The sequence below is a fragment of the Arachis hypogaea genome, chromosome 2 (genome assembly GCF_003086295.3).
Source record: "Arachis hypogaea cultivar Tifrunner chromosome 2, arahy.Tifrunner.gnm2.J5K5, whole genome shotgun sequence".
Lineage (NCBI taxonomy): Eukaryota > Viridiplantae > Streptophyta > Magnoliopsida > Fabales > Fabaceae > Arachis > Arachis hypogaea.
The window spans coordinates 70691140-70706382 of record NC_092037.1 but is presented as its reverse complement, the minus strand read 5'-3'; the positions used below and the strand labels follow the sequence as shown (position 1 = coordinate 70706382).

At 33.7% G+C, this 15243-nt stretch overlaps 1 protein-coding gene across 1 annotated transcript; it reads right to left on the bottom strand.

Annotated features, from left to right (window-relative positions):
- Positions 1-3029: 3029 nt before the first annotated feature.
- On the bottom strand, positions 3030-5974 carry LOC112726770 (uncharacterized). Its single transcript, XM_025776292.1, has 4 exons — positions 5165-5974; positions 4162-4753; positions 3383-3969; positions 3030-3215 (listed from the first exon to the last, which is right to left on the bottom strand). Exons 1-4 carry the CDS (start codon positions 5972-5974, stop codon positions 3030-3032), a joined length of 2175 nt encoding a protein of 724 aa, XP_025632077.1.
- Between the last annotated feature and the right edge of the window lie 9269 nt (positions 5975-15243).

Sequence of the window (15243 nt, the reverse complement as noted above, 5' to 3'; positions counted from 1 at the left end):
AACTATTACATAGATTCAGCTAATGGAATTGAGCCGACACGATTTAAGGCCCGTTTAAAAATTTGAAAAGGGTACTTTTTGACTTATAAAAAGGTAATAGTATTAATGAAAAATATAATTTTTAAAATTAGATTATAATTTTTTAAGAAGTTATTTAAGTGTTTATAAAAAAAATTTAAAAAAATAACTTATCTTATAATAAAAATTTTTTATTATATTTTTTTTAAAATAAACAATTTTAGAATTAAAAAATTAAACACAAAATAATTTATTTATAAATTATTTTTAATATAAATATTTATTATTTAAACTATTTTTAAAAAAAAAAGACTTAATTAAGCAGTTTATTTAAATTGGGTCTTATAGACATGTACGCTATGCCTCTTTCTTCTGGGTTATAGACTTATTTGTTGTTATTAAGACATTTATGGACAACTAGTACTTTAGTTGAATGGCTAAATATATTGCTTTTTAAATATGTTGCCCAAATTTGAATTTTGGTGATAATAAAGTAATATATAAAATCCTTAAGTGTGTCTGTCTTGTTATCTTTTTTAGTGCTAAAAAATTTTTAAAAAATATTAAAAGACTATCAGAATTTATTATTTTTTGTTATTAGTTAATCATCAATATTTAAAAATATGAATTAAAATATGTTATTAAAATACTAAATTAAAATAATTAGTTAAATTATGTTATTTTTGGCCAACAATTTTAGCTATCGATGTAATTCCTTTACTAATCCTATACAACAAGTGCAGTTGCAATATATATATTATCCATATGCTACCTTCTTCCTTGTCCATCCACGGCCAACTGGGTAAGGTTTAACACAAAGATCACAAAGATCGTCAAATAGGTAACATATTCAAATGAGAACTATATTAATTGTTATTTAAATGAGAACTATATTACTTATATTCGCACTACCAATGCAAGCCTCCTTTAGTGTAACTAAAGGGGTCAAAATAACCTTTAACAAGAAAAGGTTAAAGGAAGGGTTAGTTACGTTAGAATGATACTAAGATGGGTAAATTATTAAATCTCATGAGGTTTCTGGAACCTAAGGGAGATACAAATTGAGGAGGGATATGTTAAATTTCAAATTTTATAATATTTGTACTCTTTACTCATTTCAAATTTGTCACATGTAATATTTTCTTACCTAAATATAAGTATGTAAATTAAAGTAATCCACATCTATATTTAACGAATGCTAATCAGAATAAACAGTTCAATGATTTCAATCCCCCTTATCAACAAAAAAAAAATAAACAGTATTATATTTTTTTTTGGTATTTTTTAAAGATTAATCTATCATTTATTTATGTCCATTCTCTCTACTCTAAATAATTTTTGGAATCCCCAATTTATTAGTACTTTTTAAGATTAATTATGATGCTAGTTATTTTGGTTCGGATGATAGTATTGGTTTTGCTTGTATTATTAGAGATTGTAATGGGAGCTGGCAAAGGAGGTATTTGAGAATGATTGAAAGTAATAGTATTCTTCAAGAAGAATTGTTTGCTATTTGGAGAGGATATCTCTTAGCTTGGGATGTGGGTCAACGAGATGTTATTTGTAAGACGGATTGTGTGGAAGCATTTAATCGAGTTAATACTCAAATTGGCCCCTGAAATTTGACCTCCGATTCAATTTAGCCATTTTGGTTTCAATTGACTCAAATTGTACCCTGAAATTTTGACCCGCGCCTCAAATTGGCCCTTCTGGCGTTTTCCGTCACCGGAAAGCTAAGCTGTCAATTTTTGTTGACACCTGGCACCCTTGCAGTTAGATGACATGGCAAAATGTTTGAAGGCATCAATTTAACCCCTAAAAATTTTAAATAAAACCTAGAAGTCCCAATTTCCCCAAATCGCAAGAGTGTCTCGAAGAGTTGAGAAGAATGTTAGGAAGCAGCAGCCAAGACTCAGGTAGCTCTAGTAGAGCTCGTTCGCATGGTGGGTGGGTGAAGAATGCACATCGTGACAGAGGTGACAGAGGTGGAAAGGTTCCGCATTGGTTTGGTTGTGAGTTGCGTCCTATTATTCGATGGTTTGGGACAGATTCCAATCCAGAAAGACCATTCTATGGATGTTCTAACTATAATGTAAGTTGGTTAAATTGTTGCAAGCTGATTGTGTGTCTTATTCCTCAAATGCTTGTTGGTTTTGTAATTGTTCTTCCTCTCAATTTTTTTTTCTTTTGGATTTTTGGTGTTGTAGACTACTGGTAAGAGATGGTGTGGCTTTTTAAATGGGCAGATGTTGAAGAAGAAGAAGCCATAGTTGGGAGAAATGAAAGTTCAGTTAGTGAAGACCATTGGAAAATATCTCTGGGATGGAAAATTAGTGCAGTTGAAGCTGAAATTAGAATATTAAAAATGTGGAATATTATGTTGTCTGTTTGTTATTATTTTTGGAATTGTGATTGTAACTTATGGATTAGGTAGGATGAAATATATGTAACTATGATGTCAGTTATGTGAATGAAGCATTGTTATGTATTTAATGACAAAATAGAAATAAAATTTTATGTTCTCTTGGTAATGATATATCTTGTAAAAATTCTTTAAAAGTGAGATTATACAAAAGATGAGGTATAACTTATGACCAAATAAGTATCAGAAGAGCATAGTTTGTTCAAATTGGGAAAACTGTTTTGAGTCTGTATATGAAGACAAATCAAGAGCTGGCTCTGATAATGATATATGTAGTATGCACTTCCATTAGTTACAAAAGAAAATCTAATAAAACCTTTTGTGGTTCTTGCACTTGACAGAGGATTCAGAAATAAGTAATTCATTAAGTAATTCAAAGTCATTAATCATTGTCAATATCACAGCATTAGCAATAGCAGTATCTGTATCATACTTCAAATACCCTAAATAACATAGTTTTAAATATCCTAAACCAAAACAGATTACTCTACATAACATAGTAACAAAATATCAAATGAGCATAGCTTGATCAAATGCTCTTTACAAAATATGTTCTATTCAACTTCTAGTCAACATTGCAAATCGTTTTCTATTTTGTTGTTGGTGGTTTGAAGCCCGGGGTGGGGACGAATGTCATAAACTCTGCCAAGCGTGCAGCTGTCCCAGAAGTTGCTCCTTGCATTGGGTCCACATTGAAAATTTTTTTCCTTTTCGATTGCAGCTTGTCAGGCCTTGTGACCTGTTGTGGAGGTGGAGGTGGGTCTGATGGAGGGACCTGTTGAAATTGTTAACAGAATTAGTGACCAATACAGCCCAATAAAAACCAGTCAATATATTATTAAAATAGCATCAATCAATTGGATCTACCCAACATTTACTCATGTATTATAAACCAATACAAACCAGTTAACAGTTAATCAAATATTAGAAACCAATCACTACCTGTTCCTGATTTTCTGGCTGTGAGTAAGTGGGTTGGGTGAGATCAATCTCTGAAGCATTTGCATCATCAACACCTTCCCCTGGTGCTAATGGAGCATTTTCATTAATCTCAGCAGGTTGAGTGTTACTAGTAGCAGCATTTGCTGGATCTCTAGTCTCTCCAGCCTTAGAACCTTTTTCTTTTGCAACTACAGCCGCTGCTGCACTAACAAGGGCACTAGCAAGGTCATCAGCTTTCCTATGAGAGCAACTTCTCTTTGTATGCCCTCTCGTACCACAGTAAGTACATGTGAATTCTTTGTATTTCCTCTTCAACTTGGTTTCAGTTTTTGATTTCTTAACACTAGATGGCTCTTCATCAGCATCCTTCCGTCTTTTTTGGATTATCGGCCCTGGCTTTCGCTTCATTTTAGGTGCATGAGGCCTATTTTGTTCACTTCTCTCCCAAAGATCTTGTCCTGGTATTGGATTGAGAGAGTGCTTGTAAGTCTCTCTATAGGCTTCCATGGTCAGCCAATGATGACAAAAATCCTCAGAATTTCGATTTATCTTGGAGATGGCTGCACATGCATGGACACATGGCATGCCTACGAAGACAGATGTGGTTAAACATTATCCAACAATCTATTTAAATAGAGATCAATCACCAGAGACAAATAAAATAGTAAAACAAATAACAACACTTAAATGAATATAAAGCAGTCACTATCTAATCTAAACTATGTTTAATAAAATGATACAAACATATAGAAATAAGAAATTATTGTAGACCTCAGTACCTGTTATTTGCCAAAATCTACAGGTGCATATGCACTTTCCCAAGTCAACAGCCATGTTGGTAGGCCAACCGTGGATCTCAAATCTTTGATACTCTTCATCTCCACTCCAAATCGGTGTCCATTTTTGAGATTCTTTTCGGATTTTCTGCAATCTACTATGTTGGATTGGTGGGAGCTTACCAACATGGTGGGATAACTTAACCTTGTTTTTTGCAATGGACCGCATCGCAAACATCCGAACCTCCTCTAACAAGGTGATTATTGGCTTAGCTCTGTATTCTTTGATCCTCGAGTTAAAAACCTCGCAGGCATTGTTACATATATTATCAATTTTTTGATCGTGACGGAAATATGCCCTAGTCCATGCTTCTCTAGGCCACTTATCCAAATATGCCCAAGCTCCCTCGTTGAGTCTCTTTAACCTATCCATCTTCTGATCAAAACCATGGCGAGTTGTTTCCCTAGCACAGTCCCATAATAGTCCTCTGTACTCCTGCTCTTTCCACTGTTTATTAAAATTCTTCCAGAGATGCCAGACACAGAATCGATGGTGTACATTGGGCATGAGCTCCTTTACTGCTGAAGCCAAACCCTGAAAAAGTAACACATGAAATTTCCATTATCGTGCCTCAAACAGACCCCCCAAATATATTAAGTGACATCAAACAGACCCTCGCAACGAATACATTTACTAATCACAGTCCTCACAGCAAGTACGAACTGATTATAAAAATACATTTACTAATCACAGTCCTCACAGCAAGTATGAACTGATTATACAAATAAATTTACTAATCACAGTCCTCGCAGCAAGTAGGAATTGATTATACAAATATATTTACTAATCATAGTCCTCACAGCAAGGGTAAATTGATTTGACAAATAAATCTTTTTTTTATCACGGTCCTCACAGCAATTTTAATTGATTATATAAATAAATTTTTTTAATCACAATCGTGACAACATATATGAATTGATTATACAAATACATTAACTCATTTACCTTTTGCATGTCTGACATAAAAGCCCATTTGTTAGCCATGTAGTCACCCAAGTCATCAAGCAGCAGGTCCAAAAACCACCTCCAATTCTCTTTATTCTCAACATCAACGATTGCCCACGCAATTGGATATATATGGTAGTTGGCGTCCTGAGCCACTGCTGAGAGTATTTGTCCACCAAACCGAGTCTTCAGGAAGGCTCCGTCGAGTCCGATTAGTGGGCGGCAGCCAGCCTTAAAACCCTTCTTACATCCATCCAGGCATACATACATTTTTTCAAATATAGGATCATCCCCTTGAAGATATGTACCAATCTTTACTGTTGAACCAGGATTACTCTTCAGTAGAGTTTCTGCATAATCTCTAACCAAACCGTACTGGGCAGCTGCATCACCGTAAACAATATTTCTTGCATCCATTAAAGCTCTGGTTAGTGATGATTTGTTTAGATCCAGGTCACACCTTCTCCTGAAATATGCTTTAGCTTCACTATGCTTTAAGCTCGGATACCTCCTCAATTTCTTTACCAACTTGCCAGCAAGCCATCTCCTGTTGGCTGCCCTGTTTTTGCTCATCCTAGGACATATGTGTTCATTTTTAAATGTTTTTAATTGCCAGCATGTCTCCTCAGAATCCCTGGATGCGTAAGCAACCCATGGACATCTAACCATATCCTCATCTTCTCCAGTTGTCCACTTGCAAATAGCTCTGACTCTGTAGCTCTCATTCCTTCTAAATTTAATCTCCCTACCCTCTTGAATGGTGAATTCTCTCACAGCATCCATAAACTCATTCTTGTTACTGAACTTCATTCCAACTTGTAGCTTTAGTTCACCAAATCGGCCACCCTCGGAGAAGATTGGGTGCACATCATCAGCATCATCGTCATCACTCCACTCCTCATCTGAGTTTGGGGGGTTTTCAATTCTTCAGACTTCCAAGAATCGTTTCCATCAGAATCATCGTGAATTGGATCATATGCATCATAAAATTCTTGGTTGTTTTCTCTGTTGCCCAGCACTTGTGCCCAATCTACTTCTTCATCGGAATTCTCCACAACCAAACCGTCATCTTCTTCTACTATTTTCTCCTTGCCCTTCTTCCAGGCAGCACCTGGAGCATGCTTCAACTTAAATTCCCTCAACCTAGCTGCCGAAAGACCACCTTCAATATCTGATTCAGTAGAACTGTCTTGTGGTCCAGGCTTGTATAGGCTGTCTTCTGCAGATTCGTACGAGTCATGTGAATCACTGTCACTATCATTGTTGTCATCGAGGCTTATATAGGTTTTCTTGCTGCCAGTATCTTGTTTTTGTCCCACTACTCTTCCTTTTAGTCTAGCAGAGGATCTAGTTGCAGTATGAATTGATTTGGGTGAAGTGGCTTTAGATTTGCGGGCTGATTTGGGTGTTGGATTGGGCTTGGATGCTGATTTGGGTGTTGGTTTGGGTATGGGCTTAGGTGTCTCCTTAGGTGTAGGTTTGGGCTTAGGTGTAGGCTTAGTTTTCTCCATATGTGCTGGCTTGGGCTTAGGTGTGGGTTTAGGTGCGGTTTTGGTTGGGGTTTCTCCTTCACCAGGGGGATGGAAGCAGATGCTGGTAGGGACTTGGATGCCTCTTTGGAAGGGCCTTCACTTGTGCTGTTGATGGATGATTTGATATGGGATGGAATGGTTGGTGTATCATTCTTTGGGTTAGGTGTGGTCTCCTTGACAACGTTTTCTGCACCAGTGCCATTGGGTGTTAGCTCCATCAATTCAGGTGCTTCTTCCTCTACCAGGGGTTGGGAAACTCCATGCTCATAGTATATGTGCACTGTTCCCCCATTGTTCTTTGCATAGAAACACATCTCTATTAACTCTTTGTCATGACTTAGTGCTCGCAGTCCACTCTTCATAGGTCTACCAGGAACAAGCCACCAACACTCAACCATGTTATCATAACCTAAGATCTTGTAGTAGTCTCTTAGTGAAAATATATCTAATACGTCCTCATCCAGCCCAGTCAACTCATCAGTATGATCATTGTCATAAACCAAACTGCCATTTGGTTTGGTAACAAAACTGCCTCCATGATGATACACAATCGTTATACCTTCATCCATCTATAAATAAGATTCAGGAGACACAATGGTTAAAAACAACACTAAATTCAATAAATTGAAAATAATAAAAAAATATTACAGACAATTCAGTTGGGGCTTAGTTCTAATATATTAAACAACTTAATCAATTAAAAGTGTTTTGGCTACCATTATAAAATATGAATATTTTATTAAAGACAGATATTTGGTTTAATTTCAATTTGTCTCGTACAATACTTAATCATTAAACATGAAAGAATAAAACAAGTAAAATCAATAATATTTAGATACAATTACAACTTTGCTGTTCAAAATGCATTAAACCCCAAACTTGGCCAAGTAATCACACGCATTAAGAATTCCCATTACACATCATAGGCTCATCATTGAAACTATCTCATCTCCATTGTAATGGAGCAGTTACAAAACCAGGCACACCATAAAATTCATCCATAATTTGGAAAAAACTAAAGCTCTGCACTTTCACTTTAATTTAGAGTTAAAAAACAATCCAAGGAATAAAAAAAGAAATCAAATGAAATGGCAAAATTAAAATAAGAACATTGAATACAACAATCATACAAACCCACACAACAATAATAAGAACATTTCAATCCACAAAATTCAAGGTAAAATTAAAATAATAACAACACAACAAGAATAATATAGAGCTATTTTACAAGGTTCACTGAAAGAATCGGTCAAACAACAGATACCAAAAGAATTACTCATCCTAGTCAAAACAAAACTATGTACAAAGTACTAAAATCAAAATTCTCACAAAAAAATGAATGGCCAAAATGAATAGGGACTAAGAGACCAGAGATATTTAACCATAATAATAATAATAATAATAATAATAATAATAATAATAATAATAATAATAATAATAATAATAAACAGAGAAATTTTCAACAAAACATATTATTTTCATTTGTGTTTTAATTATTGTTAAAACCAATGAACATTATTTTCAATCTTTAAGTAGAAAAGCAAATAAGAGAAACTCATTGTCCTATCTAAAAAAATGACAAGAAAATAAAAGGGCAAATATTTTTCACAACTGATTACCAAAATAGAACAAAAAAATTAAAATCTTCACACAATCAATTACATAACTAACAGTCACAAGTGTCTGAAATACCTAAACATGAAGGATTATGCTTTTTACAAGGATAATTAATGGCAGAGTAATTCAGACACCAGAAGTAAAAAAAATCCATTTCATTTCCCATTTAACAGCTTAAGAGAAGGGTTCTTGATAAATAAAATAGACTACACTTTAATCATGAAGTCATTCATTCCCTCAAAGATTCCAACTAGTAATCACACCTTCAAAGTTCATGTATTAAAACAGAATTTTTTTTATCAAAATTATATTCTTGTTATGATCATTACATAATGCAGTACTCCCTTTCCACTATATCAGTACTCTTATAAATAATAGTTCAAGAAGGAACAAGAAAACACATGAAAGCAAACTTGTCAGGTGTGTTCATTAGTAATGGGATATGAAGGAGTAAAATTGTTATTTTAAAGGAAGGGTTCTTGATAAATAAAATAGACTCCACTTTAATTATGAAGTCATTCATTCCCTCAAAGATTCCAACTAGTAATCACACCTTTAAAGTACATGTATAAAAATATGATTTTTTAATCAAAATTATATTCTTGTTATGATCATTACATAATGCAGTACTCTCTTAACACTATATCAGTACTCTTGTAAACAATAGTACAAGAAGAAACAAGGAAACACACGAAAGCAAACTTGTCAGGTGTGTTCATTAGTAGTGGGATATGAAGGAGTAAATTTGTTATTTTAAAATAGAATATGAAGAATCAAAGACTGCTCAAACGGACAAAGAACTGAACGATTCAGTTGATCACAGTCACACACATGCAAAAAAATTAAACCCTAACAAACAAAAACTCTATTATCATCAACAACCATAATCAACCATATTCTCCCAAAGTTACACTGATGAAGTGGACTGAAAAAATTGAAAACAACCCACAACCAACATTTTGAGAAAAAACAGAGCATGAAAGTTGAGAGTAGCGTTTTTGTTACTAACCTGTTTTTCAAAAGATGACTCCCAGTTATTTAATCTTCACAATGGAAAGCGAACCAAGTAGGAAAATTTTCAAACCTCCATTACTGAGACATCCATGGTGCTTCTCTGAAGGGAAGGGAACGTATACGACGGGAAGAGAAGGAAGAGAAAGGGTCAATGGGGTTTCACTTCAAAAGTGGTTACTGTTTGGATTTCATTTAACCCCTTTTTTCATGTCAACGACGTCGTTCTAAACATTTCGGCGCCAATAGTAAAACGGCGTTGTTTTGATACTGCCAGGTGTCATTTAAAATTGCCAGGTCAGCTCTCCGGTGACGGAAAACATAAGAAGGGCCAATTTGAGGCGCGGGTCAAAATTTCACGGTACAATTTGAGTCAATTGAAACCAAAAGGGCTAAATTGAGTCGAGAGTCAAATTTCAGGGGCCAATTTGAGTATTAACTCCATTTAATCTTGTTACTCAAGATGGTTTTGGATTTATTAATCTATTGGTGCTCAAAATAAGAGATATCATGCATTGGAATTGGCATGTTGACTTTCGTTTGATTATGAGAGATGTAAATACGGTGGTAGATACTATGGCAAAGATGGCGATGAAGTTACAACTTTTGCATGTGGAGTTTCTTTCACCTTGGGAGGAGTTTAAGAGTAGTCTTAAACGGGACTATCCCTCTATTTAAGCAGTTCCTCATTTTGTTTGTTTTTTTCTTTATTTAATTTATTTCAGTCACCAAAAAAATCTATCACTTACTTGAGTAAACGAGTGAGTTAATCACCAGACTAATTCAAGTTGATTAATAAAAAATATAAGAAACCACTCACATAAAGACGTTCAAAACGTCATTTTTTTAAAGATATTTTTTAATAATTAAAATTTAACACATATAATCGATTAATCTGTGTTATTTTTGTTAAAATTAAGCCAAACAAACTAATTTGACAAAAAAATAGTGAATCAAATTTTGAACTTGTCTAAATTAATATTATTTTTTATAGAAAATGATTACAATATCCCTATTATAGAAAATAACTAAAATACTCCTATTATATATATTAATTTTGTGAGTCATAAATTCTAGCATTTTTTTTCTCTGCTGTCATAAGGTTAGAATTTAGTGTTTTTAAAATATATATATAATAGGGATATTTTAACTATTTTTTATAATAGAAATATTATAATCATTTTTTATTAAAAAATATTAAGTTAGACCAGTTTAATATGTTATTTATTAGTTTTTTAGTTAAACTAATTTATTCAGTGTAATTTTAATAAAAATAATGCAATTTAATCGATTAAATTTTAATTATTAAAAATATTTAAAAAAAGATATTTTTGACATCTTTATCCGAGTGACTTCCAATAATATATTATGCGTAATAGTAAACTTGCTATGTCCATGCATGCACAATTTTTTTTATCTTGGGCAGGCCAGACAAATCCGACTCGACAGAAAAATAACCCAGCCTAATTTTAGATTCAAACAGTTCTCCTTTCACCCAATCTTTTCCTCTCGTAACTTCCTTCACCTACCCCTATTGAAGATACAAAGCGCTCCACCTTCTCAAACGCATTCCGGTGACTCTTATTTTGTATCGGTCATGATTGTTCCTTTCACAGCTTTATCTTCTTTCAAGCTTCTTCTTTCTTCTCGGCCTCAGCTGCCCAATCTGTCAAGTGCTCCCTACTTTGACTCGCACACTGGCGCTGCAACCATACGGCGGCGACGAGCAGAGAAGATTCGACAAGGAAGGCAGACGAAGCTTCCTCACTAAGACAAAGATAGAGACCGAAACTCCCACTCCCAAGAAAATTTCAGAATTAGATACTACTCTAACGTGTGGAAAAGACTCGCAGACAATTGACAGCAGCTCTGACAGAGCTAGAAAAATTTTAGGCGGCGCCGACACTGGGTTAGGCTCGAAGGAGGAATTGATTTGAACCTTGGCTTCGGAACACATTTTGAACTGATTTCAATGACTACCTGAGCCTCTATTGGCTGGTAGTTATGGTACCTGTCCTATTCGGTGAAGGGTTTTCATCCTTCTTCACTTCATTATAATTTAATGTTCCTGTGACCTGAACATAATTGTAGATCCAATTTAAATGAATCTAAAAATCGATTGTATTTTTTATCAAAACAGTAACTAATAATACGAATAACACAAATATAAGATCTAAATTATTGTAAACCACACATATAACAATGTCAACTATTCTAAAGCATACAGATAAAACTAACAATGTTAGTTATTCAAAATAAACATCCTATGGGTCAACATAGTCATCGACGTCGTCTTCCTGCCAATCCTGATCATCATGCTGCTGCGCTGTGGTAGCGACACTACTGCTGATAACGACTCCACCTCTGAGCTTGGTCTGGCTCGCATAATCTCGTAGTAGGCGGCTATCTCCTACCTCTTCTTGCGAATCTCCTTTCGTCCTTTAGAATCTTCGAATGGGCCGCCTCCATTGTCTCTTCTTTCTCACGCCAGACTAACTCGGGTTGATCAAGGTGAGCAAGCAACTCACGAATATGGTCCTCATCCTTGTTGATCTGTCATCCTCACTCGTTCAGGCTCTGGGTGAGATCGCATACATGCGAACACAACTCGACATGGTCTCTAGAGATGCTAGAGGAGCACTTGAAGCCGAGGAGGATGAAGCTAAAAGACTGGATTAAAGAGTACAGGCAAAGTAGGATCAGACTCTGTAAATGTATTCTTGTATGACTTCCAAACAATGTTATGCCATATCGCATTCTGATCCACCACAACAACACTATTTGACTCGTTGCCTTCCTCGACACTCTGCTGGGATGCCAGGGTCCAAATCTGCAATTCTGTCTTATATTGGTCTTGTGCAAAATAAAAAGGAAATTGTTTTAACAAAATTTCAATAGAATTTTCTCTTAAATAAGAGACCTTCACCAAATAATGTTATCAATTTTTCTAATCTAAACAGGGTAAAGTTCAACAACACAATAATGACATTAGAACTTTAAATTTATTCCATAATAATTCAGTAGAGTATCCCCTTAAATTAGATATCTCCACCGAACAACATTTGCATTTTTCACAAAAAGTTAATCCAAACAAATTAGGTTATTAATAATTAAAATTTAACACATATAATCGATTAAATCGTGTTAATTTTTGTCAAAATTAGTTTAGACAAATTGATTTGACCGAAAAAAGGTAAATCAAATCTTGAATTGGTCTAAATTAATATTATTTTTTTATAAAAAATGACTATAATACTCTATTATAGAAAATGACTAAAATACTTCTATTATATATATTAATTTTGAGAATCCTAAATTTTAGTCCTTTATTTTTCTATCGTAGGATTAGAATTTAAAATTTTTAAAATTAATATATATATATATATATATATATATATATATATATAATAAGAGTATTTTAATAATTCTCTATTATAAGAGTATTGTAGCCATTTTTTATAAAAAAATAATATTAATTTAGACCAGTTCAAGATTTGATTCACCATTTTTTCGATTAAATCAATTTGTCTAGTCTAATTTTAACAAAAATAACATGATTTAATTGATTACATGTATTAAATTTTAATTACTGAAAAAATCTTTAAAAAAAGACATTTTAAGTGTCTTTATCTGAATAGTTCTCAACAATTAATGAGTCCTAATTATTTTATTGTGCAACCCTTTTTTACTATGAAATTTCTAGCAAACAAAGAATCGAGAAGTAGGTGCCACTAGACCTTCTCCAACTTCCGTTCTACAAACTAACTAATTAATTTCATTACAATTAATTTCATTAAGAAAAATAACCAAACTTAACATATTTGACCTAATTAACATATTCACCCTAGCCAACTAACTAATTAATTAATTATCCCATACAGACCTAACAACTCTTAAACCCTAGTTAAATCAAATTAACATAAACTAAATAATCACAATGACTATTGTTATAACTTTTTCATAACTAATAAAATTTTTTTGATAGAACCAATAAAAAAAACTTAAACTAACTTAAATAAAATACACTCAAATTACAAATAAAAAATAAAAATGTAAAAAAAATTATTAACTTGACGAGATAGGAAAGATGGCCAAAAACATTGAACAAAAAATTAAAATTATAGAAAATAATAAAAATTTATAAAAATAACTAATATTTTAGAAAAAAAATAAATCTTGAAAAAAAGAAACCCTAACTAACCTACCTTAATTCGAGTTGAAGAGGTAGAAGAGAGGCTCACGGAGGTGCAAATGGCAGAGGAGCTGCAATAGCAGCAATGCAGAACATAAAGGATGGGTTTATTTTTGGAAAGGAGGGGAAGAAGAACATAGCAAGCACTAAGAGAACCCTTTTGTGGTGGTAGATGAAAAAAAATTTGCTCCAAACAACACGGTAATGACGGTCACACCGGAGTGCTTGTAGATTGCAACACTAAGTAGGGATGGGGGAGGCGACACCAGGGATAATTGAGGAAGAAGGTTCTAAAATGGGAGTGTTTTTGGAGTGTTTAAGGTTGAAGAGAATATTCTAAAATGGGAAAGAAGACAGTTGTGCTCATTTATTTAGTCCTAAAATTACGTTGGATTTTCAATCGGAAAATTCAAATAGTAACTTAAATTTCATTTATTAATAAAATACTACGTTTATATTACCATCAGATCCAATCCAGCACTAATAGTCATACCAAAAAAAGTGTTGGTCTTCAGTTTTCTTCTACCAATTCCGATGGTAATACCTACTCTAATACTCACGCCAAAGACGAATGCTATTCTTGCGAAAATTTTCATTTGATTTTACGGAAGATTTTAGAATCCAACAAAAAATCTCACATTTCATTATTGGTGTTTCTCCCATGGAAATTCTTATGAAAAATCTGATAGAAATACTAACGAAAAAATTCGACAATAAATCTGACTGAGAATTCTCGTGCTTTTCATTTTGTTTATATAAATATTTTGGGTTTAGTAGGGGTGTACACGGCCCGGCCTAAAGACCCGATCTGGCCCCAAACACTTTAAGGACTAATTTAGTGTGATTTCATCGGGTCTAAGGTCGGGTAAGAGTCTCAAAAATAGACCCGGTCATTATTTCGGGTCGGGTTCGGGTCATAGCTCGGGTCACCCGAATTCGGCCCAGTGGCCCGGTCATCATACACAATTAATATTTTGTGTTATTAGTGATGGATGATGGCTATTCTTATGTGGAATTTAAATATTGTAAATCTTAATATTTTGTGTTATTAGTTATGATAAGATTATAAGTTAATGTTTTATGTTTTAAATGCATAAGATTTTAGACTAATGCATAATAGTGTTATTTGTATTGATTTAAATATTTGGTGTTATTAGACAATATTAGTATTGATTATGGTTATGCTTTAATTTTAGAGAAGGATTGGTTCTTGTTATATTTTTTTAAGTGAATTTTACTATGTGAATTGTGAAATAATGGTTGGAGATTAGGTAATTTTTACATGCTAAAAACTCGGTTTTCACCCAGTTTTTACCCAGTAGTTTTCACCCGGCCCGAACGTGCGTATGTTTCATCGGGTCTAAAATCGGGTTAGGGTCTAAAAATTAGACCCAGTCTATATTTCGGGTCAAATCTAGGTTAAGCCAAACCCGGTGTGGCTTGACCCATATACACTCCTAGGGTTTAGCTTCACAAAATTGTGTATTTTCTATTATTGAAATTTGTGTGTGTGTGTATGTGTTTTTTGGATATCAAGAGGAGTACAACCGTTTAGAGAAGGAATTATTCTTTAACTTCGTGGATAATCCAGTCGAAGCTAGGTGCGAATGACTACAACAACTATTATAAATGCACTGATAAATAAACCACTAAATTTCCTAAAAATTCATCTATCTTGATAACTTTATTGTGGGTTTTCTTTTCTGGTAGTTTGTCCAAGTGTTTCA

Excerpts from the sequence above, each read along its gene's own strand:
- LOC112726770 (XM_025776292.1), bottom strand. The coding sequence starts at position 5,974 with ATGAAGTTCAGTAACAAGAATGAGTTTATGGATGCTGTGAGAGAATTC. Across the intron at positions 4,754-5,164 it reads TTATGTCAGACATGCAAAAG|GGTTTGGCTTCAGCAGTAAA; the intron begins GTAAATGAGTTA and ends TTACTTTTTCAG. Across the intron at positions 3,216-3,382 it reads AGCCAGAAAATCAGGAACAG|GTCCCTCCATCAGACCCACC; the intron begins GTAGTGATTGGT and ends CAATTTCAACAG.